The 21,933-nt window shown below is 70.1% G+C and overlaps 3 protein-coding genes across 3 annotated transcripts; all 3 read right to left on the reverse strand.

Annotated features, from left to right (window-relative positions):
• Window positions 1-1,755: 1,755 nt before the first annotated feature.
• On the reverse strand, window positions 1,756-6,349 carry LCN10 (lipocalin 10). Its single transcript, XM_045845919.1, has 6 exons — window positions 6,239-6,349; window positions 5,444-5,583; window positions 4,879-4,949; window positions 4,538-4,645; window positions 3,361-3,506; window positions 1,756-1,800 (listed from the first exon to the last, which is right to left on the reverse strand). The coding sequence occupies exons 1-6, from the start codon at window positions 6,347-6,349 to the stop codon at window positions 1,756-1,758; spliced, it is 621 nt and encodes a 206-aa protein (XP_045701875.1).
• A 178-nt stretch (window positions 6,350-6,527) lies between these two features.
• On the reverse strand, window positions 6,528-9,287 carry LCN6 (lipocalin 6). Its single transcript, XM_045845920.1, has 7 exons — window positions 9,201-9,287; window positions 8,915-9,054; window positions 8,697-8,767; window positions 8,164-8,274; window positions 7,960-8,061; window positions 7,707-7,732; window positions 6,528-6,707 (listed from the first exon to the last, which is right to left on the reverse strand). The coding sequence occupies exons 1-7, from the start codon at window positions 9,285-9,287 to the stop codon at window positions 6,528-6,530; spliced, it is 717 nt and encodes a 238-aa protein (XP_045701876.1).
• A 2,648-nt stretch (window positions 9,288-11,935) lies between these two features.
• On the reverse strand, window positions 11,936-20,890 carry LCN8 (lipocalin 8). Its single transcript, XM_045845921.1, has 7 exons — window positions 20,772-20,890; window positions 19,696-19,854; window positions 19,191-19,261; window positions 18,832-18,936; window positions 18,635-18,724; window positions 13,428-13,577; window positions 11,936-12,078 (listed from the first exon to the last, which is right to left on the reverse strand). Exons 1-7 carry the CDS (start codon window positions 20,888-20,890, stop codon window positions 11,936-11,938), a joined length of 837 nt encoding a protein of 278 aa, XP_045701877.1.
• Window positions 20,891-21,933: the final 1,043 nt, after the last annotated feature.

Here is a 21,933-nt window from a genome sequence, read left to right on the forward strand (position 1 = left end):
CCAGGGGTGGGGCCGGCCTCTGCTGGTCTGGAGACGAGAAGGGGAGCGTCTCCCTGGAAGCCCCTCCCTCAGGCAGGCCCTGCGAGGGGCTGATGTCTCAGCGCAAGCCCCTGAGAGGCTGGGCACCGGGGTCCCTGGGCCATCCGAGTTTCCCCGGTGTCCTCATTTCCGTCCCGAAGGGGCCACACTCGGCGAGTTCGGCTCCGGCGTTCCCGCGCAGGAGCCGGTGGGGCTGGGGCCACCTGCTGCTGATGGGCCTGTCCGATGGGCTGGGGAGGGCTCCCCGAGTCTCAGTCCTGCAGCTGCAATGATGTGAGAGGTTTTCCTACAGAGACATAGGAAGTCTCTGGTCCTTAGGCTGTGTCTCGAGCTAAGAATTTAGGGCTTGGATCCCATCACTTTCTCTATAGCTGCTGCTCGCCCCTGTTAAAGCAGCCCCTGCACCCTGCACCCTCCAGTTTCTCCGGCCTTTCCTGTGGTTCTGGGCTGGTGGTCAGCTGGTCTCTCCGAAAGTCTTGCCACCCAGAGACTTTTGTCCCGGAACCACACCTCCAGACACGTGGACCAGTGCGTCCAGTGTCTCACGGCTCCGTGCTGACCAGACTGCGATTTCCCTCAGCTAACCCAGCCAGATAGCGGAGCCCAGATATTCCCTGGGCCAGTCATGGCGGGTTGGTCTATGTTGCGTTAACCGAAGTACCTTTTACTGAATAAAGTCAGTAGCTTAAAACTAGACAGATCACTGGGTGTGTCTCAGCAACTAGGAACAGAAGACGATCTGCAACTGGATAAAGAACATTTACCAGATGTTCGGGAACAAGGCCAGAATGTGCCTTCTCATCACTGCCCTGCAATATCATACTAGAAGTCCTAGCACATGCAGTAAGGCAAGAAAAAGATCAAAAGCATAGAGATTGGACAGAAATCAAACCATCTCTGTAGATGATGTGATCATCTATGTAGAAGACTCAAATTATTTACCAATTATTTCCTTCACGGGCTTTGGCTGGTGTGGCTCAGTGCATTGAGCCCTGGTCTGTGAACCAAAGGGTTGCTGGTTCGATTCCCAGTCAGGGCACATGCCTGGGCCCTTAGTGGGGGTTGCACAAGAGGCAACCACACATGGATGTTTCTCTCTCTCTCCCTTCCCCTCTCTAAAAAATGAAGATATATGAAAATAAACAGACTGCAAACCAAAGCCACGCCCAGAAGTTTCCCGCTACTGCTTGTCCTTTTGGAGCTTCAGCCGTGCAAACCGGTCTCCACCCTCCCTGGGGGTGGGGGGCGCGGGGAGTCTCAGAGTGGCAGTCGCCTCACAGCAGCTTGCACTCTCCCTCTGGGTCTGGGGCGTGCTGCGTGGCCACCACAGACGGTCCTGCAGGGCAGCGCCTGCCTCCACACGCTGCTCTCGGGGCGTGAGTGGAAGCAGTCCGGGCCCCGGGTGCCCTGCTGCATCGGGTCACAGAGTCCCTGGGGCTGGAGCTGGGCCTGGCCAGGCATGCATCCCAGCAGGGGGCTGCCTCAGGGTGGGCGGGGCCAGGAACTTCGGGCCGCGCACCTGCTGTGCAACAGCCTCTCCCAGGGTCCCGCCCGCACTGGAGGCCGGCAGGAGCCTGCCCACCTCTTCAGCCAACCCCACCCCACCTCCTCCAGCGCTTTGGCCCGACCACAGTTCTAGCATCACTCTCGGGAACAGAAAGACTGTTCCAGCGTGAGCACAGGAGGTGGGGATGAGACACCTGGCGGGGGGTGGGGTCAGCGGTGGTCCTCCAGCGTCCGTATCCGTGGGGCCTCCTCTGCCTACAAGGAAAAGGGGTGCTCACCGGAAAGAGCCATGGGGAGTCCCCTGGTGTGACACGCTGCGGGTCCCAGCCTTGCTTGTCCCCTTGGCGTCAGGCTCTTCCTCAGCTGGTGGCCACAGGACGGGGACTGGGAGCTGTCCCTGGTGCTGGCCACCCCGCTGGGAGCCTGGGGGCCCGCAGAAGGGCCTGCTGTGAGGTGGTCAGATCTACTGGGTCAGCGGGTGGTCTGGGGTGCCCAAGGGACAGTGGCCGTGTGGGGGACGGTGGGTGAGATGTGCACAGGGTGGGGTGTGGCCACTACTGTGTGAGGCTTCCCGGCCACAGGCCCCCTCCTGGGTGAGACTCAGCAAGCCCCCCACTCCCAGAACTCGGAGGGGCCCCCCGAAGCTGCCAGTGCCCCCGAGAGGCCGGCTCCACCCCTGGATGGCAGGCGTGGAGGTTTAGAGCCGTACCACTCTGGTCGCTGACCTAGAGCACCGCCGGGACCAGCGGCGCTGGGGGCAGAGGAGGACAGGCGCCCGCCTGCTTCATTAGCACCTTCTGCCGGGCCCCCGAGCTTCTCCGGGGCGGCCTGTCTCGCTGGGCGCTTCAGAGATGAAGGCGGCGGCCTTTGGCGAGCTGAGGTCGCCAGGAACATTGGACAACATTGAACATTTATTCCAGATTTTGAAAGCGTTGTCTGCCCACAAGTCAGCTTTTCATTCATTCCCCGCTCGCCTGGCGTGGTTTCGCCGACACCCAGGGGCCTCAAACAGCTTCGGAAACTATTGCTGCTGTCGATGCAGTGAAGCGCCTCCAAGATTGTTTTCTTAAGCCATTAAGGTGAACGCACAACGTGGACGTGCGTTACAGCCGAGATTCAGGAAAGTTACAATTCGCCTTTTTGAAAACTTCCTGCTACTGTGAAGTGAGCGCCCCCTTCGGACAAGAGGGGGCGCTGTACCGAAACCATTGGAAACGAAAGAGCTTGGGGAGTAAACAGATCATAATGTGCTGATTCTTAATAAAAAAAGGAAAAAAAACGAAAAAAAAAAAGCCGCTTGCCAGGTGTTTATGGGGTGGAAACGTGTGCCTGAAACGTAACGAGCTCCCAGAACTCATTTAGAAAAAGACGGCGATCCAGGGGAAAACGCGGGCAAAGGCTCCACTGGGCTCGTCACCGGAGGGCACCCAGTGGGGGTAAACCACGTGCCTGTCCCCCCCGCCAGACCCGCAGTCTGCGGCGACACTCAGGGGCGGGGGACCACAGCTCGGGCCCGAGGGACAGCGCGGGACGGCGGCCTCACGGCATGATGGTGCGCGCACAAGAGGCTGCGGGAGAGGGGAGGGCGGGGGGAGAGGGGCGGGGCCACGTTGGCGGGGACGCACGGGCCGCTCTCCCCGGTTTCCCGACCCCCCCCCCCCACGCCCCGCCACTGTCCGGGCCGACGGCAAAGCCGTGGGGCCCCTGGTCCTCCGGCCACAGTGCGGAGGCCCGAGGGGAGGGCCGTGTGGGCGCCGGAGGACACCGGGCGGGCCTACACGGTGGCTTCGGGTCCTCGCGAAGCGGCGTCGTCACCTCCCATCCCCCCGCCGCCCGCGTGGGGGCGCTCCAGTGCGCGTTACCGTCCTTGGGGAGGATGGTCGCCCCCCTCGCGAGCTCCAGAATCTCACAGATGTCTATGAACTTCCTCACGCTCGGGAAGCTGGACTCGTTCTGTCTGCCTGCGGGCAGGGGGTGGGGTCCTCATGTCAGCCTGGCCGGCTCTGGCCCACCGGGCTGCCCCCCACCCCCAGCTGAGCCCCCCCTCCACCAGATGCCTTCAGGGTTCCTGGGACAGAAAAACAAGATGACAGCTGGCGGGATAAGGGGGTGACAGGGAAATGTGGGTGTCCCCAGAGGTGGGGTCGCCGCCCAGGGTCCCTTGGGTTAGAGCCTTCTCAGCTCGCTCAGTGCCTGCCCATCAGGCTTGGCTGATCCCCCCGCCCCGCGCAGCACTGCCGGACCTGCCTGGGAGACTCCCCAGGAGCCCTCCTCCCACACTCTCCATGCAGAGCCCCTCACGCCCGCCCCCAGGTCCCCCTCCCTGCTGTGCCCCATCCCCATGCTGGGCAGCACCTCTCCCGGTTCCACATCCACCCCCTGCGCCCCCACCTCCCTGTTCCCTGCTCCCGCCGCAGCCCCTGTGCGGGGTGTGGGGGGAGGGCTCTGCTCCCACGAGGATGGTCCACCCCACGCCTGGCTCTTGCTTTCCGACCTCCTCTCTGCAGTGGCCACCGTGGGTGGGGACCCGTCCGTGTGGTCTCAGCGTGCAAGGCCCACGCTGTGCCCACCAGCCCCACCCTCTGCCAGCCTGCACCCCCCCCCAAGCCAGGCCAGACACCCTGGATGGCCTGCTGGGTCCCCCATCCATGGGGGCACCCAGGGTAAAGGCGTCAGGTGCAGGGCCTTTGGGGGGTGACGAGGGTGGGTCCTCGGGCGGGGGTCGGTGCCCTCGTGGGAAGAGGAAGTGGCCGGAGCTGCTCCTCCAGGCGACAAGCCACCCCAGAGGAAGAGGGCCACCCCAGCACCCCACCCTGCTGGCACCCGGCACCCTGCACCCTGCACCCCAAGGTGCCAGGAGCAAGGTCTCGTGGGAGCTGCCTGCCATTGCATCTGTGCGGTGCCCCCAACCACGCCCCTCCCAGCCCCGCACCCTCCACACTCCCTGCCCCGGACACCGGCCCCCCGCGAGGCCCCGGCGCGCTGGACTCACTGAAGAGCAGCAGGGTCCTGGAGGCCCGGCCGGCCCGCCCCAGGCGCAGGTCCACCACGCCGTAGCTGTAGTCGGTGGACAGCACGCGGAAGCCCTGCACTCCCTTAGCTGGGCGGGCGGGGGGGGGCACACAGCCGCCTGACTCCTCCGGCTGGCCAGCCGGGGCCAGGGATCCGAAGGCTCTGGGACAGCTTGGGGCCCCTCCTGCCCCCCATACTCTCCAGGGCAAAGGGGCCCCTAGGGCACAGTGCCGTCCTGGGAGTCCTGTCCAGGGTCCCCGGGGCCAGGAACCCATGGACCCCCCACCCCGTGGTCTCCCCTCGGCCCGGGCCCCTACGCACGGGTGTTCCTGAACACGGCCTTCTTCCTGTCCTTCCTCAGGATGAGCGTGTGTGACTGGCACCCCTGCACCCTGGGGGGCGAGGGGGGCTGTGAGCTCACCGCCGAGGGGTGGGGGTGGTCCGCTTCCCACCACAGCCACCAGCCCCGCCCAGCACCACCCTCTCCTCTCTCCCCTCCCAACCTCCACTCTGGGGGTGCCAGGGGTGGGGGGCGCCTGGAAGCCTCACTCCCCAGCTCCTGTCCATGTGAGGCTCTGTCGTTCTGGAACTTTCCAGTTCGGATAAGGGCCGGTCCCACAGCTTAGGGGAGCCTCCAAAGGCCCACTGCCTGCCCAGGGCCCCGGGGACTGTGGCGGGCCTCTCCCCAAACCAGCCCTTTGGACTTCAGGGCCGGAAGTGATGGGGGTCATGGCTGCGGGCTCAGCCCCTGTGAGATGTCCAGGCTGACCCGTGACTCTGCCCCACCTGACCCCTTTTCCCTCCGTAGAGGGAGCCGCCTGGCGCTGCTTTTGGCCGGGGGTCTGCCAAGGGGGCGCTGGGGGTGCCGCGCTTGCCCCTCGCTCACCCGTCCAAGGCGAGGACCACCTTCAGCCGGCCCACTTCTCGAACCTGCACCACAGACGCACCCAGCTTCCTCCGGTCTCCGCCCGGCAACAGCCCCCGGGTGTCAGAGGCCACGGCGAGGATGTACCAGAACCCTGAGAACTGCAGAGGGCGCTGGGGAGCGCGGGCGCGGCCCCCACCCCCCGGGGCTCCATCCCCCCGCCCGCACAAGGGCCCTGCCCGAGGCCCAGCCCGCACCCAGGCAGTGGGGGGGCCACGCCCCGAGTGCCTGGGCCCCCGTCCCGCGTGGGCCTCCCGGGGACCCCTTTCCTTCCAGCTCCCCCCCGCACCTCGTCCCACTGACTTCCTGCTGCCGACCCGCGCTCGGGCATGACCGGAAGGCCATCGGCCTGCGCCCACGGCCGCCCCCACCGGAACTTTCTGCCGCCGGTGAGGACATTATTCCAGAACAAGCCCTGCTCGTTCCGCCCCCGCCCCTGCCCACCTGGCATCTCCAGGTGACCCCAGGCCGCACCTGTCTGGGGCCTCTGCTCTGCCCCACCCCCAGGCTCCCGGCCCACGGGGCCCACGGTGGTCAGTTGAGATCTGCAGTCCCAGACTGTCCCCCACAGGGACCGTCAGCCCCTCAGGGAGAGGCCCGGGGGGCTACCTGCTGGGCCGGGCGGAGCTTCCCCGCCTGGACAGGCTGCCTGTGCCCTGTGCTTTGGGGACGGAGAGCCAGCCCGGCCGCCCCATCTGCAGCTGCCCCTCTGTGGCCAGGCCCCGGGCGCAGGGACTGCGGCGGCACCAGCCTCACCTTGTTCCAGTTGAGGTTTTGGGACTCCCTGGGGAGCTGCTCCCGCGGCTGGGACCCCACAGCCAGCGCCAGCACCAGCGCCAGCCCGGGCGGCAGCCACCCCGGCCCCATCCTCACCGCCCTCTCTCTTGGCCACTGGGCTCCGAGTTTAAATCTCCCTGCGTCCCTGCGCCGCCGTGGGTGTGCGGCCAGCCCGGAGCCTCCAGAGGGCTGGGGATGAGCCCGGGGCCGGGGGAGGGGGGGAGACAGAGTTTGGGCCCTCCCCGGCAGGAGGGCCAGCCCTGGGCCCTCAGCCACCCGGGGTCGGGGCGGTGGGGACGGGGGAGCGGCCTGCCTGGGAGGCCCTGAAGACGGGGGCCATCCTGTTCCCGAGGTCACGCCCCTGGGCCTCTCGTTCCCAAAGCCCATGTCCAGGAGGTGCCTCACCCAGCAGCGAGGCCGCCCAGGACAGCAGCGTCACTGAGGGTCCCTGTATTGGGGGACACACGAGTGTGGGGCCGGGGCTGGACTCGTGTGCACGTGTGCACCTGTGCGTGTGGGTCCGTGCGCAGGCAGAGGCCCCCGCCTGCACCTGGCCACGATCGACGATCGCCGGGTGGCCCCCCTTGTCCTGGCCGCCCAGCTCCCCTGGCGGCCTTGCTTCTGGCAGGACTTGAGGCTCCAGGAGGACAGAGGGGCTCTGGCCCTGCCCTAGCCTCCAGGCCCAGGCAGGGGGCCAAACTCAGGCCTGGACACTGGGTGCCCTAGCCGGGCACCCCAGTGGGCACTGGTGCCAGCTCCCTCGGCCCAGCACCCAGCCGGACTGCGTCCAGGCCACGGGGTCTCGCCCAGGCAGCCCAGCGCCCCCGCTGCCCAGAGACTTGGGGGACCCTGCTTCCAGCCCAGCCCCTGTAGAGTCCCTCCCAGCCAGCCCCTGAGCGCCGGGGTCCCCAGATCCGCAGGGACCCTGACGAGGGACGAGGGACGCAGGCACAGGCCGGCCGTCATCCCAGAGCCGACTCTGCTCCGGGGCTGAGCTGGGGTGAGGCCCCGCCCAGGCCCTGGCCCCGCCCCCCGCCCCTGGCCCCGCCCCACCCTGTCTGAACAGGAGCAGAGGAGACAGCGCTGGTCCCTCTGCCCCGCACACACGAGACACACAAGGGCCGGTTTGTAGAATCGTTTTTATTCGGTTCCGCAGCCAGAGCCCCCGGGAGGAGCCGGCCCAATGACCAGCGCCCGGGCAGCCGAGCGTGGAAGGGAGCACCGGGCAAGGTCCACCGGGTTATGGTGGGCGCTGTCCCCGCGGGGGGCCCCGGCACTCACTGAAAACCAAGACAAACATGGGGGGCCCAGGTTCACTGGAGAGGCGTCGGCTCCGCCCTGTGGCCTTTGGCCACTGGGCCCTGCTGCCCGCTGGGGTGTGTGGGTGCCCAGGGCCCCAGGCCCCCCCGTGGGTGGGGAGCACAGCGGTGCTGGGGAGGGGGCTTACCTGGAAGACCTTGTGCGCACAGGAGGCTGGAAGGAGTGAGAGGGGCGGTGAGCAGCCAGGGCCGCAGTGCCGCCCCCCAGCCCTGGGGCCTCCCAGCCCCGCCCAGGCTCGGGGGCGGGGGGGGGGGCCGGGTCCACCCCTGCAGGCCTGACGGGGGCAGGGGGGCGCCTCCGTGAAGGCCCCCCCAGGCCCGCCGGACTCGCTGAGGGTCCCCGGGGCCGCGCAGAGGGCCCGGCCACACTCCCACACTCACCGTCGGCCTGCAGCTGGGCCTGCTGCTGCGACAGGAAGCCCAGGCCCTGGCTCCACTTGGCGAAGCGGCTCACGGCCTCCGGGCTGGCCCGCTGCGACCGGCCTGCAGGGGTTGGGGGCGCCATCCCTGTGAGGGCCGGGCCTGGGGCCAGCGAGGGGGGCAGCGGTCCCCGTCCCCGTCCCCCCCGACCCCAGGGCCACTCACTGTACAGCTCCACGGTGCTGAAGGCCTCGTCCCGCTGCTCCAGCTGCGTGAACACGATGGCGAAGTCCCTGAAGTTGGTGCCCAGCACCCGGTACTCCAGCACGCCCAGCGCTGGGAGGCAGAGCCCTGTGGGGCGGGGCCGCCAGGCTGGGGGCCCCGTCCCCCCATCCCGTCCCCCATCCCGTCCCTGCCCACCTCGCCGCACGCAGAGCCTGGGGTGGCTGGTGGACAGGGCATCCAGGGAGGAACCGCGGGGCGATGGGCCGGGCCCCCCGGACCCTGTCCCCACCGGGGCCAAGTCCCGCTGCCCAACACGCCACAGAGGGAGGCCTGGGGTCCCCGCTGAGCCTGGCAGGTGCGGCGAGGCCTCTGTCCTCAGAGCTGGCGCCTGGCCGCTGACAAAAGGAAGCTGCCTCGCTTCCCGGCGGCGAGCTCCCCGAAGCCTCGGGACAGGGGCGCCCCCCACCCAAGCACACTGGCCCTGCCTGCGGGGGCCCCGGGCGAGCCAACCTCGGGGGAGGGGGCCCCCTTACCGGGGTTCTGGAACACCCAGGCAGAGTTCTGCCGCAGCAGCTCCACGACATCCAGGTGGCACCGCTCCAGCCTGGGGACGAGAAGGTCCGCCGTCCAGCCCCGGCGGCAGTGAGGGTGCCAGGGCTGCCCGGAGGCCCAGAGGCTGGGCGGAGGTGGGGCTCCGAGCAGAGCCCCGCTGGGCGGGGGTGTTGGAGGGGCACGGGGCCCACCCCCTCACCTGTGCCGGGACGACTGCACCTTCAGGTTGTTTTCGGGGGTGAGCGTCACCACGACCCCCTCGATGTTCTTGGTGGCCTTCTCCACCGCGAAGCCCCTCTCCCCAGAGGCCACGGCGACGACGTACCAGGGCCCCAGGAGCTGTGCGGGGCGGGAGCCGGTGAGGGGCGCCCGCTCCAGACGGGGCGGCCCCTCCCCAGGGGGGAGCCTGGCACCCACGCAGCCCGTGCCCGACGGGCTGGCCCTGGGCGGCCCAGAGGCAGTGCGGCCCCATGGGAGACGGGTACCTGCGTAGGGTCCAGCCTCCCCAGCCAAGCTGCCCGGGCCCCGGGCCCCGAGGCCAAAGCCAGGAGGGCCACCAGCACAGCCCTCATGTTCCCCGAGGTCCGCACGCACCCTGGGCCAGGGTTGCGGCCCCGCCAGGCCCTGGGTGCCCATTTATAAGGCTCCGAGCGCGTCGCTGTGGGCGGCCAGGAAGCGCCACACGCCGTTCTTGGCCTCTCTTCCTGCCGGGTGGCCAAGCCACCCAAGGGCGGGTGCTGGCATTTCCCCCCCGTGGCCTCCACGCCGGGCCCGGCATGTGCCCTGCTGACCTTGCGTCTTGACGCTGTCTTCCCCTCGGAAGGCTCCGGAACAAGCACCCTAACCCCAGTCCGCCCCGCCGTCTCCCCTCTCTCCCGGAGGTCCAACGCTCTCCCTTGCTCCTTCCGGAAAGGCCGGATCCGCTGCTCTAGTGCCCAGCCAGCCGCAGGCCAAGGTCAAGTGCAAGGAGGGAGGCAAGAACGACAGGTTCTTCCAGAAGGTATTGTCTTCTTGGATAACTTTTGGTTCAACCATTAAAAATACAAAACATCCCCCAGAATTCACAGAAAGCTCTCCCACGCTTCTGCTCTTCGGGCCGTGACCCCCTCCCCCACGTGCAGCCAGCACCCGGCAGGCACATCCTGTTCCCCCGTCCTCCGCGCTCCGCCACCAGTCTGGACCTGCCCACCCTGGCCGGCCTCCGCCCTGCGACCTCCCACCTCCGCTCCCATGGGTCCCCCTGGCAGCCGAGCACAGGGGGCTCGGCAGCACCTGTCTGAGCCCCGGCAGCCGGGGAGGTGGCGGGAGGACCCTGCACTGGCGGCGGGCGGGGGGGAGCGGGACCCACGTTCCTGCCCCGAGGCCGGTCGGCTCTTGGGGGCTCCGTCGCCAGAAGCGCAGGCACGGGCTGGGCGGGGGAGGAAGGACGAGCCGTGTGTCCTGCCAGGGCTGTGCGGGGGTCAGGGGGCCGCGGGGGCGCCCCGCCACCCCCACGGGGCAGGTGGACCCTCCCTCGGGGGCCCAGAAAGTCTCAGGCCCTGACCTTGGGCCGGGATGTCCCTGACGCACATTCAGGCCGCCGCAGCCCGGGCCGTGGAAACCTCTGAGGCTGCGTCACGAGCCACACGTGGGACGACTCGGGGAAGGACCTCGGAGTCGCCGAGGTCAAGGACGGCTCCAGGACGGAGTCTCTGCACAACCCCCCCCCCACCCCCAAACCACGCGGCTCCGAAAGCAGGGAAAGTGTCAGAAAGCCCCCGTGTCTGCACATGACAAACCCCGCCGCCCAGCAGGGACGGGAGGGGCCGTGAGGCTCGAACACGGACGGAAAGGGGCCCCAGGAGAAGCCCCCGACGGGGCGGGCAGCGCAGTGCCCGCTGGGCAGGCGCAGCTTCAGAAAGGCACCCTGCAGGGTGGGGGTCAGAAGCAAACGTCACGCACACACCCCCCGCAACCCGCAACGCACCCACTAGAGAGCGCCCCCTGTGCCCGAGCGACGGGCGCCTCCCGCCGCCACCACCACCACCGCCACCCAGGGGTGCAGGGGACGCGGGCCGTCCCACCTCAGCCGCTGCTCGGAGAAACCCAGGCCAGAGTACGGGGCAGACACCCCGGCCGGGGCGGGAGGGTGCGGACAACTGCTGCCGCGGGAGAGGGACTGTCCATGGCCTGGGGCAGACATGGGCGGGCGGAAGTGGGAGGGAGATGCCGTTGGAGGAGCCGGGTGCTGTGCTCGGGACACAGGCGCGCCCCGGGCTCTGCGGGTAACGGTGCGTCCGAGTCTCCAGGCCAATGACGGCACTTCCAGGGAGAAGCAAGCGGGCGGGACGCTCCCGGCGCAAACAGAAAGCAGCAAGGCCCGAGAAACAGCCGAGCCACCCAGCACCAGGTGTGGCTTGGGACAAGGGGCCTGGAGCACACTGTCACTCCACATCCCGGTAATGTTGGCGGCGGAAAAATGGCACCAGGTGTCAGACCCCGGCTCAGCAACTCAGGTTCTTGAGTTCTGGCTAAGAAGGAATCCGGAGTCCTGGCTGGGGTGGCTCAGTGGATTGAGTGCCAGTCTGTGAACCAGAGGGTCACCGGTTCGATTCCTGGTTGGGACACAAGCCTGGGTTGTGGGCCAGGTCCCCAGCAGGGGGCGTGTGAGGGGCAACCACACATGGATGTTTCTCTCCTTCTCTTTCTCCCTCCCCCTCTCTCTGAAAATAAATAAATAAAACTTAAAAAAAAAATGACAAGAGAAAGGGAGTGTCCTTAGGGACAGAAGGGAACACATTTCATCAACAGAATGTACTTTGCTGACTTTCAAGCACATCTTTGAAGCTCTGGATGAAATGGATACATTTACAGGACAGTTTAGTTTGTCAAAATGGACCCTTTCAGAGATACACGCTAGATGCATATACAGAGTCTCCAGGCAGACAATGGAAAATGGGTGACAGGTGATGGGTGGTGGGTGGACACATGGATGGATGTCCGGCCGCAGGCTGTTCCTCCCTCCCTCTGTGGGGATATGGCTGACCACCCCTCGCAGAGGCCCTGGGTTCTCCCGCCCTGCCCCGCCGGGCAGCGCTGACCACCGCCGCCGTGGGCAGAAGCATGTCCCTGAGAATCCTCTGGAAGCCTGGCCCTTCGTGTGTGTTTGAGGTCGGGGCCTTCAGGGGACGAGGAGGTTAAGCGAGGTCACGGGGCGGGGCCCTGCGGAAGAGGGGACAGCTCAGACACCCCTGAGGATGCCGCGGGAGCCTGCCGGCTGCAAGCCAGGAGGGTCCTCGGCAGACATGAACCTGCGGACCCCCGCCTCCAGCTGTGCAGCCCCCAGAGCCGGGGGCCGGGAAGCGGCTGCAGCCAGCTGCGCCGCTGGGGTGCCGTCAGGCAGCTGAACACACCAGCCAGGTGTCTGCCCCGCGGGCTCCCTGTACCTGCCACAGGACCTGGCCACACGGATCTGCAGGACAGCCCCCCGGTTCCAGAGCGCCTGGCCGGTCAGAGCTCAGCCTCCAGGTGGAGATGCGGGTCTCTGGGGTCTTGGTTCATGTTTGTTAGGGCGAGTCCCGGGCAGACCGGACCCTCAGGGCGGTCCGACCTCCCAAGGGCACCTCTGGCTGGGCAGGTGCTCCCTGCCCCAGACTGGGGGCCCCCAGCCGGCCCGCCCTGCCTCAGCCGTGAGCCAGAGCACCCTTCCTGCCCAGCAGCGACAGCCCCGTGGGAGAAACAGAAGGGGTCACAGAGCCGGTCACGGTGACAGAGCGCGTGATAGGGACCCAGGCCCTGCGTCAGGCTGGGCCAGCCGTGGGCACCACGGGTGGGGGTGGGAGGGGGCAGAAAACAGTGCCCATGAGGCTTGAGCCGGGGCAGACTGAGAACGTGGGCGGGAGGGAGTGTGGTCACCTTCTGTCTGCGACGCCTGACCCAGAGCTCAGCCCAGCCGACCCGGCGGGGCAGGATGAGGCTTAGCCAGGAGGGAGGCCGTGGGCGGCCGGACCTGGGGGCTCTGAGCAGGGCGGGGCAGGGCCCTCACGGGAGAAAGGGGGCAGCGGGCAGGAGCTGTCCCCGTGCCCCTGAGCCTGGAGGCCCTGACCCAGCCCCCTCCAGGCAGGGGTCCCGCCAGGGCGGGCAGCCCACACCATTCACACTCCGAGGCCAGGGTGTCACTTCTAGGGCGGTCACAGACAGCACGTCCCCCCGCCCCCCACCGGCCCCCCGGCCCCCAGGAAAGACTCTGGCAGCAGCTGTGCTACAGGGTTTATTGGAAGCTGGTGCAGTCGCCCCTCCCCCCACCCCCCGGGGGCAGGGGACAGCAGGGGTGTGTGGGCGGGGCTCCCGGCAGCCTGGCCCGGGACCGGACCCGCTCCTAGATCAGCTCCTAGACGCAGAAGGGCAGGGGCTCAGGGGCGCTGCAGGCCCCCGGGGGGCTGGGGGGGGCATCCCGACTGCTGTGTGGCTTTGCACACAGCTCCGCCCCGTGTCTCTGCCTGCAGAGAGGGTGGCGGTGCCCCCTCTGGGGCTGTGTCACACAGAGGGGCGGACAGGTGATGGCGGGGTTGGCACGTGTGGGACGGGGGGCGGGGGGCTGAGACGGTGCCCACGGGGCCCCACCTGGGAGGGACGGGAGCGAGCTGAACCCCCAAAAGCTCCTCACACCCTGCTACATGGAAGGGGGGCCCAGGGCCCGGCCCCCTGTGCCCCACCCAGGCCCGTCCCTGCACCCCAGCCTCCAGGGTCCCCGTCTGGTGGCCGGGGGTCACCACCCGGAGGCCTGGGACCTAGAGGTGCCAGGACTCCCATCAGGCTGGGGGCTGGGGGCTGAGGGGGGTGTCGGTGAAGGCTCACCTGCTTCAGGAGCTCTGCGCACCTCCCTGTGGGGCGGGGGCCGTGTGAGGGGCTGCGGGAGTGGGCCCGGGGCCCGCCGGCGGGCGCAGAGCGGGCAGAGGAGGGCCTTGCCCCTCAGGCGGCCCCACAGCCCCACAGCCCGGCCTGGGGGCTGGGCCCTGGCTCCGCCCCCCACAGAGAGCCCACCCCCCTCAGGCCCCAGACCCCTCTCTGCGTGCGCGCCCGGAGGAGAAGTGGGCGGGGCCCCGCTCACCGGCCGCAGCACGTTCACGCAGGTGGCTGTGGACAACAGAAAGTGTGAGACGGGGGGGGGGGGGGGGGGCGGCGCGGGGGGCCTCCGCTGGCTGGGGGGCCGGGGGCGGGGGCGTGGGGGCTCCCTGGCCCCAGGTCCCGGATCTCACGTTCCAAGCTGAGCAGGTGCACCTGCCCGGGCGCGAACCCGTGCTCCTGAGCCACCTCCTGCAGCCGCTTCAGGGCTTCCTCGTTGTGGTCCAGGCTGCGGCCTGGGGGGGCGGGGGGCGGCGGGCAGCCAGGTGGGCGCGGGCGTGGGGTGCAGGCGGGGCCCCTCCCACACCCCTCCCAGCCCACCGATCTCTTCTCTCTCTCCCACACCGCCCCCCCCCCGCCCCCCGCCAGAGCCGCATCCCCCTGGGGGGCGGGGCCGAGGCCGGGGGAGCAGCACCCCCACCCGCCCCGCCCCGCCCCCTGGGCTCACTGTAGAGTTTCATGGCCCTGTGGCTCCTGCTGCCCTGGCGATGGACGATGTCCAGGACGGCGTAGGTCCGGTAGTCCGTGTCCACCACCGACACCTCCTTCTCTTCTGGGGGGCGAGCGGACACGGGGCTCTGCGTCCCCACTGCGTGCCCACCACCTCCCGGGGGATGGGTCCCCCCAGGCAGGGCTCCCGCCGGCTCCAGCTCGCACGCCGGAGGGCTGCACCTCCCCGAGGGCCCTGCGGGCCAGGACTCCAAGACCCCGAGTCAGACACTCTCCAGGCACCGAAGTGGGGTGGGGGGAGCGGCGCCCTCGCAGGGGGAGGCCCCGGGGCTGTGGCCGGAGGCGGGGCCGTGGTGGCCGCGTGGCTCCCAGGCGCCGGCCGGCCGTGAGCTGCACAGCCGCTGAGGGCTCTGGCCCGCGGTGACCGGGGTGACCCACTCAGGCCAGTCGCCGGGGGAGCCCATGGGAGGGCACAGGGTTGTCGTCCCCCCCCAACAAACTCGGTGCCTGGTGGGGCTGAGCAGGACCCTGAGCGGCAGGACAAAGCGCCCCCCCCATGTGGCCTGCAGGGAGGTGTGATCCGAAGACCCCGCCTTCACGACCCTTGGGGGCCTGGGGGGGGCGGGGAGGCCGCGTGACTGCCCAGGTCGAGGCCTCAGGCAGCTCCTTACCAGACTTTCTGGAGAGCTTGAACTTCCCCGGGGCGTCCCCCTTCAAGGCCAGACTCTTGTTCTTCACACAGCGGTTTCCACTGCAGATCACAGAGCCCTGCAGCCAGCTGCCCCCCCACCGCCAGGCCCCCCATGCTGGGCAGGGGGCCACCCCGGGGCCTCCGAGAGCCCCCGCGCCGCCGGACCCCTGCCCAGCGCCCTGTGTCCTGCTGGGCGGAAGGAAACCACCTTCTGGGGGCTGACCAGCCCCGCGGCCCCCGACCCCCACAGCGTCCACGCCGTGTGCGGGCGGCCCAGTGGGCGGTGTGTGCCCTCAGAGGGTCCCCACCCACGCTGCACACCCCGGCACGGCCCAGGGTGCAGGGGAGGGCAGCCAAGCAGCGACACCTGGTCCAGGCTCCATGTGGAGGCCCGGCACCTGGGGGGAGAGGTCCCGGGGCCAGGGTCAGAGGTCACCACGGGAACCGTCTTAGGGGGGATTAAGGGCCCCCTGCCCGGGGGACTTCCGCTCTGCTCGTCCGGCCCCTGGTCTGGACAGTTTGCCCTCCCTGTCCCTCTGCTCAAACCTCCCCCCGATCCCGGAGGGGCGGCCGGCATGCCTGGGCAGGGAGGTCCCTCCAGGTCCTGCCCCCTCACTCACTCTTCAAACGCGGTGGTCAGGGCCAGGTGGCCGCCGTCCAGCTCCACCAGCACTGCCCCCATCTTCCGCAGCTCTGGGGCTGAGCTCTGGGTCTTGGAAGCAACGGCGATCTCGTACCACAAGCCTGAAAACTGGGGGGGCGAGGAGCTGCCACAGGCACACACGTCCAGGATGGAGCCCACCCTCCCCGCCGCGTGGGACAGCAGCCTGGACAGTTCGGGGCCACCCCGCACTGTGGAACCGGCAGGGGCCCAGAGCGAGCAGCCCCGGAGGACTCCCCAGCGCACCCCGGGGGCGGCAGGGCCCCCCACAGCGGGCACCCTGAGCTCCCACCTTGACCAGGTCGAAGTCCTTCAGCGCCGAGGAGGCCTGTGTGCTGGCTGGCAGTGCCACGCACAGCGCCAGCAGGGCCGTGAGCCCGGCGACCTTCATGTCAGGCGGCTGGGCGGCTGGACCAGCTCCCCAAAACGCCGGAGCCACAGCCCTGGGGCCCGGCCCCGGGCTTATATCCTTCCCCACGGGCCCTCGGGGCAGGCACAGGCTGGCTTCATTAAGCAGGTGGGCAGCACGGGGCGGGCCGCCAGCAGCCGCCCACCCGCCAGCCCCGAGGGGGCGCCGCCCCACTGGGCAGGGGGTGAGTGCCGTCAGCTCTCTCAGGGCGACTGCCCGGCCAGACCGCGGCACCCCTGCACGGTCAGCCCCGGGGCTCTCGGACTGTGCGTCCTGGCTGCGGGCAGAGCCGGGCTCCGGGGTGATGAGAGAACGGGGCGGGACGGGACGGGACGGGACGGGAGGGGCACGACCTGCGGGAGTGTCCACCGGGGGCCGCTCTCCCAGGTGAGCAGGTCGGGGAGGTGCGCACAGCTGGGCGCCGCGCCAGGGCCCCAGCCGCCGGCCGCGCCCCGCACGGGGAGCCCTCGGCTTCCTGGCGGTGTGCCCCCCACCCCACCGCGTGGCCAGCACGGGCCCCTGTCCCACGGTCCCGTGCCTCCCCCCAGCCCTAGACGTGCCCAGGACGGGGGCCCGGGCGCCCCAGACCTGCCAGCCGGGCAGGCTCAGTGGGGTGAGACCGAGGACAAGGGTGTGCGCGCCGAGCCGGCTCTGCGCACGCGGCCCCGGGCTGCGGGGGGTGCGGGCGGCCCGGGTGTCCTGCTGGCCGGCCCTCCAAGCCCTTGGAGCACCCAGCGGTCACCAGAGGACCAGTGAGCAGCACCCAGCCGCCACAGCCAGGAGAGCCCCCGGCCCCCTGGCTCTGAACCACACAACCGTCCCCCGGGTCAGAGGGGGCCCCTCTCGCAGGGGAAGAGCTGAGCGGCAGAGGGCATGTCACACCGGCCCAAGGTCACCCAGCAGGGGGCGCCGAGTGATCCCAGCGGCTGTCACTGCCCTCGGCCCCCAGCCCACCCTCGGTGGGACCCTGGTGTCCACCCGGAGGGCACGAGACAGGGCGAGGCGGGGGCTTTCCAGCCCCCGGCAGACACGTGTGGTGCCCGTGTGTCCCGCGGGCCCTGGTGCCCACGCCTCCCTCCGGGCAGGGCCACGGGGGCCAGGCCCTGGAGCCCAGAACAATGGAGTGGTGGGTGACTGGCTGGGGCGGGTGGAGGAGGGCGGGCTGCCCCCACAGCCCCAGCCTGGACGTCCTGCTCGGTTCTCCCTGCCGTCCACTCCCACCCCCGGCAGTCCTCACAGCCTTAGTGACTTCATCCTAAAACTCGTGTCTTTAAATGACATCCGAGGGGACAGTGGACCGCACTCTGCTCCTGCGCCGTCCACCTGGGCTCCGGGAGGTCGGCTTCTGTGCCTCCCGCAGCAGCTGGGACTCTGACGCCCGGGACCACCGGCCCTCCGCAGCCCCCTCCGGCAGTTGGCCCGCGTGGAGATGGCCAGGGAGGCCGAGAGCCCGGACACGGGGCCCGACCCCTCCGCAGCCACTGGGGCGCCGGAGCCGTGGGGCCAACTGAACTGCCGCTGACCCAGTCCCCAGGGCAGCCGGAGTCCTCGGGGCCTCAAGCTGGGCGGCCCTCCTGGGCTCCCGGGGGCAGGACGAGCCTTAGCCAGGAGGGAGGCCGTGGGCGGCTGGACCTGGGGGCTCCGAGCAGGGCGGGGCAGGGCCCTCATGGGAGAAAGGGGGCAGCGGGCAGGAGCTGTCCCCCTGCCCCTGAGCCTGGTGGCCCTGACCCAGCCCCCTTCAGGCAGGGGTCCCGCCAGGGCGGGCAGCCCACACCATTCACACTCCGAGGCCAGGGTGTCACTTCTAGGGCGGTCACGGACAGCACAGCCCCCCGCCCCCACCGGCCCCCCCGGCCCCCAGGAAAGACTCTGGCAGCGGCTGTGCTACAGGGTTTATTGGAAGCTGGTGCAGTCGCCCCTCCCCCCACCCCCGGGGGCAGGGGACAGCAGGGGTGTGTGGGCGGGGCTCCCGGCAGCCTGGCCCTGGACCGGGACCCGCTCCTAGATCAGCTCCTAGACGCAGAAGGGCAGGGGCTCAGGGGCGCTGCAGGCCCCCTGGGGGCCGGGGGGGGGCATCCCGGCTGCTGCGTGGCTTTGCACACAGCTCCGCCCCGTGTCTCTGCCTGCAGAGAGGGTGGCGGTGCCCCCTCTGGGGCCGTGTCACACAGAGGGGCGGACAGGTGACGGCGGGTTGGCACGTGTGGGACGGGGGGCGGGGGGCTGAGACGGTGCCCACGGGGCCCCACCTGGGAGGGACGGGAGCGACCTGAACCCCCAAAAGCTCCTCACACCCTGCTACATGGAAGGGGGCCCAGGGCCCGGCCCCCTGTGCCCCACCCAGGCCCGTCCCTGCACCCCAGCCTCCAGGGTCCCGGTCTGGTGGCCGGGGGTCACCACCCGGAGGCCTGGGACCTAGAGGCGCCAGGACTCCCATCAGGCTGGGGGCTGGGGGCTGGGCGGGGGGTGTCGGTGAAGGCTCACCTGCTTCAGGAGCTTGGCGCACTGCCCTGTGGGACGGGGGCCGCGTGAGGGGCTGCAGGAATGGGCCCCGGGCCCCCCCCCGGAGTTCCCAGCCCACAGCCCACCCCGGAAGCCTGGGGCTCACCGTGCCGGGCCACCAGGTACAGCCCGGTGTCTGCTGTCAGCTCCCGGAACTTCCAGAGGCCGGGCTCGTAGTCGTCCTCCAGGCTGCGGGCTGTGGGGGCGCGGCGGGGGCTGAGCGGGGGCGGGGGGTGGGCGGGAGCGGACGCCCAGCAGCCGGGCAGCAGGGGCGGCAGCCCCCCACCCCTACGGGGGGCTTACTGAAGTACTTGAGCACGTGGATGTCCTCCCCCCGCCAGGCGAGGGTCAGCCGCAGGATGGCGTAGCGCTCATAGTCCGTGTCGATCACGCGGATCTCCCGGTGGCCTGGGACGAGCGGGGGCTGGGGAGCGGGCAGACTGGGCAGGCCAGAGCTGACCCTCTGCCCGGTCACCGGTGGACCCACCCATGACACCAGGACTGGCGGGCCAGAGCAGCCCTCGAAGGGTAGGGCAGCCCTCAAAGTGTGGGGAGTCGTGTGGGGGAAAAGTGTGGGGACAGCGTGGGGGACAGCCAGCCCGAGCGTCCCCCGTGGGCAGGGCCGGGGGCCGTGCCCGCAGCTCCAGGGCCGGGGCTCTTACCAGGAAAAACAAACTTCCCCGAAACATCGACCTCAGAGCCCACCACGTTCTCCGTCTCGCAGCTGCCCAGGCTGGAAGGCAGCGGGGGGCCCGTCAGGGACACGCCGGGCTGCGCCCCCTGCCCGGCACCGTGGGGGGGGACACCTCTTCGGGCAGGTGCCGCAGGGCGCGGAGGGCGGGGAGGGGGGGCGGGCAGGGTGGGACCCCGCCCGCCTCAGCCCGAGGCTCCGGGGCCTCCAGAGGACCCCCCGCCCTTAAGCCCGTTTTCTTTCCTTATACATCGACGGGGCATTATCGAAACGCTGTGCTTATATTTGGGGGGGTTATAGTTCCAGGAGCGGGGGTGAAGCTCTTGGGTGGGAGACACAGGGAGGGCTGGTCCCCCGAAGTGACAACGCTGTCCAAACCCCACAGCCACTCACTGCTGGGGTGGGGGGCTGCCCCAGGCACCCCGCCACACACCTGCTCTTACCCCGGCCCCGTACCTGGGGGGCCGGCCCCGTACCTGCTGTATGCAGCCTTCACGGTCAGCTCGGCCGCGCTCAAGGTCAGGAACAGGGCCTCCAGCCTCTTGGGGGTCGCCAGGACCAGGTGTTGCTTGGAGGCCACGCCCACTTCCCGCCAGAACCCCGCGATCTGGAGCGAGGAGACAGAGCCGGCTGTTCTCGGGGGCCCCAGGACGCAGAGACCCCGGGACCCCCCCCGGGACCCCCCAGGCAGGGAGCGGGCCGGTTCGGAAAGGTCAGTGAACAGCCGGGCAGCCGCAAGGCCGGATGGCAGAGCCGCGGGTGGTCACCCTTCTGCGGGGCCCCTGCCGGCGTCAGATGGCCATGCCAGCAGGGTGAGCCCCTGCCCGCCAGGCCTGTCTGCAGTCCCCGGGGTCCACGGCCTCTGCGGGCGCCTGTCCCTGGGGCGGGGGACGTCAGAGGGTGGGGGTGGGGAGGGCCCGGGAGCGTGGGCCCAGGAGAGCTGGCCGGCCCCATGCGGTCCCCAGGCACACGGCACCGCTCCGCCTGCCCGGCCTCCCTGGCGGAGGGGGCTCTGCCTTCGGAGAGCCCGCGGCTTCCGTCTGAACCTCGCGGAAAGGGATCTTTTTTCCCCAACAGAAAAGAAGGCGCGTCCCCAGCAGCTGTCACCTCTGAGCCTGCTGCTGCTGGTCTCCTGGCCCTGCCACCGGCACAGACCCAGCCAAGGAGGAGCCAGTCATGGAAGCGTGGAGCTGGGCGCCAAACCCCCGCCGCCTCTCTCCCGGTCGGGACGGGCTCCTCCGGTTCCCACAGGATGCGGGGCCACCGACCCAGGGGGCAGGAGGTGGCCACCCTGAGCCCCGGTCCCTAGAGCCCGAGGAGGGCCAGCGCTGCGGCCACGGGCTGCCGCAGCCGGGGCTCTGCCCGCCCGGCCCAGGCACTGGTCTCCCGAAGGGAGGAGAGGCCGGAGGGCTGAGCTCAGACCCTTAGGCCCCTGCCCTTGGCGGCGGGCCAACCCGCAGGGGTCCCGGGCCCCCAAGGGAGCTGCTGTGGCATCAGCTGGGGGCCGGAGAGACCGGGGACTGGAGTAGCTGGACACTGAGCCGCTCCTCACCCAACCTTCGAAAGACCAGGAAGAGAAGCCAGCACCTTCGGCAGGTCCAGGCTCTGCATGGCCGTCCCCCCCTGCACCAGGACGACGCCCAGGACGGCGCTCAGCAGCCTGGCCTCCATCGCGGGTCAGCGCACGGGCCGCCTCTGCCCCCCGGCGCCCGGGTTTATATCCCAGGGACGGCCGGCGTGACGCAACCACCCGAGACGTCATCGGGCCCACGGGGCCACAGACGGGGCGGCGACACCTGCCGTCTCCGCACCAGGGCCACCCGGGCCCTGAGACGCCCACGCCACAGCAGGTGCCTGGCCCGGACTGGAGCAGCGCGGGGGGTGAGGGGGCAGGGCACGGGGGCCACCTGGGGGCCTGAGGGCAGGAGGATGCCCCCACCCCCTGGGGCGGAATGGAACCCCGTGGCCCCCCTACGCAGGGCGGATGGGATGGATGATGCCCCCCCCAGGCCCCATGGGCTCCCAGCGCCCAGCATGCAGCCAGGCACCCGCCCACGGACACACGGCTCCAGGCCCTTTCTGAGGAGTCTTGGCACAGACGCCGTGAGGGCTGGTCCGGTGCCACCCAAGAGCCCTCCGTGGCGGGGTGGGGGGAAGCGGGGGGCTCCTCTGCCTGGGGGGTCTCCACAGAGGATGTCTCCTGCAGAGGGAGCACCTCTGGGCCTAGCGAGGGGGGCCCGGCCGGGCCGAGGGACCCGCCAGCCGCTTCTGTCCTGCCTGTGCCCGTGCCCTGCGCTCCCGGGGCCAGGCCGTGTGGGGCATCCTCCCACTCCTTCAGGCCCCGCAGCGCCCAGCAAGGTGGGGCCCCAGCGGGAAGGCCCATGCGCCCAGTGAGCACACGGCCGGCGTCGGGCCGGGCTGGGACCTCGGCGTCATCCTCGCGCCCACCTGCGCCCCGGCCCCCGCCACCCACCACCCACGCCTCCCACCCCGGACCCAGGTCCCCACGATATGGACGTCGGGGTGAAGAGGGACGCGGGCCTCCTGGGCACAGCCCTGGTCGGGGTCCAGCTACTCTGCCTCAGTTTCCCCATCTGCCCACAGCAGCTCCTGCCCCGACGGGCGTCTCTGGCCCTCGGTCCACGAGAAGTGGGGAGGCAGCCGACCCGCCGCCCGCCCGGGAAAGCCTGCCCTGGAGCGATGCGGGCTAAGCA

This window comes from Phyllostomus hastatus, unplaced genomic scaffold (genome assembly GCF_019186645.2).
Source record: "Phyllostomus hastatus isolate PE091 unplaced genomic scaffold, TTU_PhHast_1.1 phas_contig_495, whole genome shotgun sequence".
NCBI lineage: Eukaryota > Metazoa > Chordata > Mammalia > Chiroptera > Phyllostomidae > Phyllostomus > Phyllostomus hastatus.

Coding starts and splice junctions, on each gene's coding strand:
- LCN10 (XM_045845919.1), bottom strand. CDS start 6,349: ATGGGGCCGGGGTGGCTGCCGCCCGGGCTGGCGCTGGTGCTGGCGCTG. Junction 5,584..6,238: donor AAAACCTCAACTGGAACAAG/GTGAGGCTGGTG, acceptor CGCCCTCTGCAG/TTCTCAGGGTTCTGGTACAT. Junction 1,801..3,360: donor GGGCGGCGGGGGGATGGGAG/GTGACGACGCCG, acceptor TTTTCCTTGTAG/GCAGAGGAGGCCCCACGGAT.
- LCN6 (XM_045845920.1), bottom strand. CDS start 9,287: ATGAGGGCTGTGCTGGTGGCCCTCCTGGCTTTGGCCTCGGGGCCCGGG. Junction 9,055..9,200: donor GGAGGCTGGACCCTACGCAG/GTACCCGTCTCC, acceptor CGCCCCGCACAG/CTCCTGGGGCCCTGGTACGT. Junction 6,708..7,706: donor GTGCGCACAAGGTCTTCCAG/GTAAGCCCCCTC, acceptor CCCCCAATACAG/GGACCCTCAGTGACGCTGCT.
- LCN8 (XM_045845921.1), bottom strand. CDS start 20,890: ATGGAGGCCAGGCTGCTGAGCGCCGTCCTGGGCGTCGTCCTGGTGCAG. Junction 18,937..19,190: donor GGGGAAGTTTGTTTTTCCTG/GTAAGAGCCCCG, acceptor CGCTCGTCCCAG/GCCACCGGGAGATCCGCGTG. Junction 18,725..18,831: donor CCACGTGCTCAAGTACTTCA/GTAAGCCCCCCG, acceptor GCGCCCCCACAG/CCCGCAGCCTGGAGGACGAC.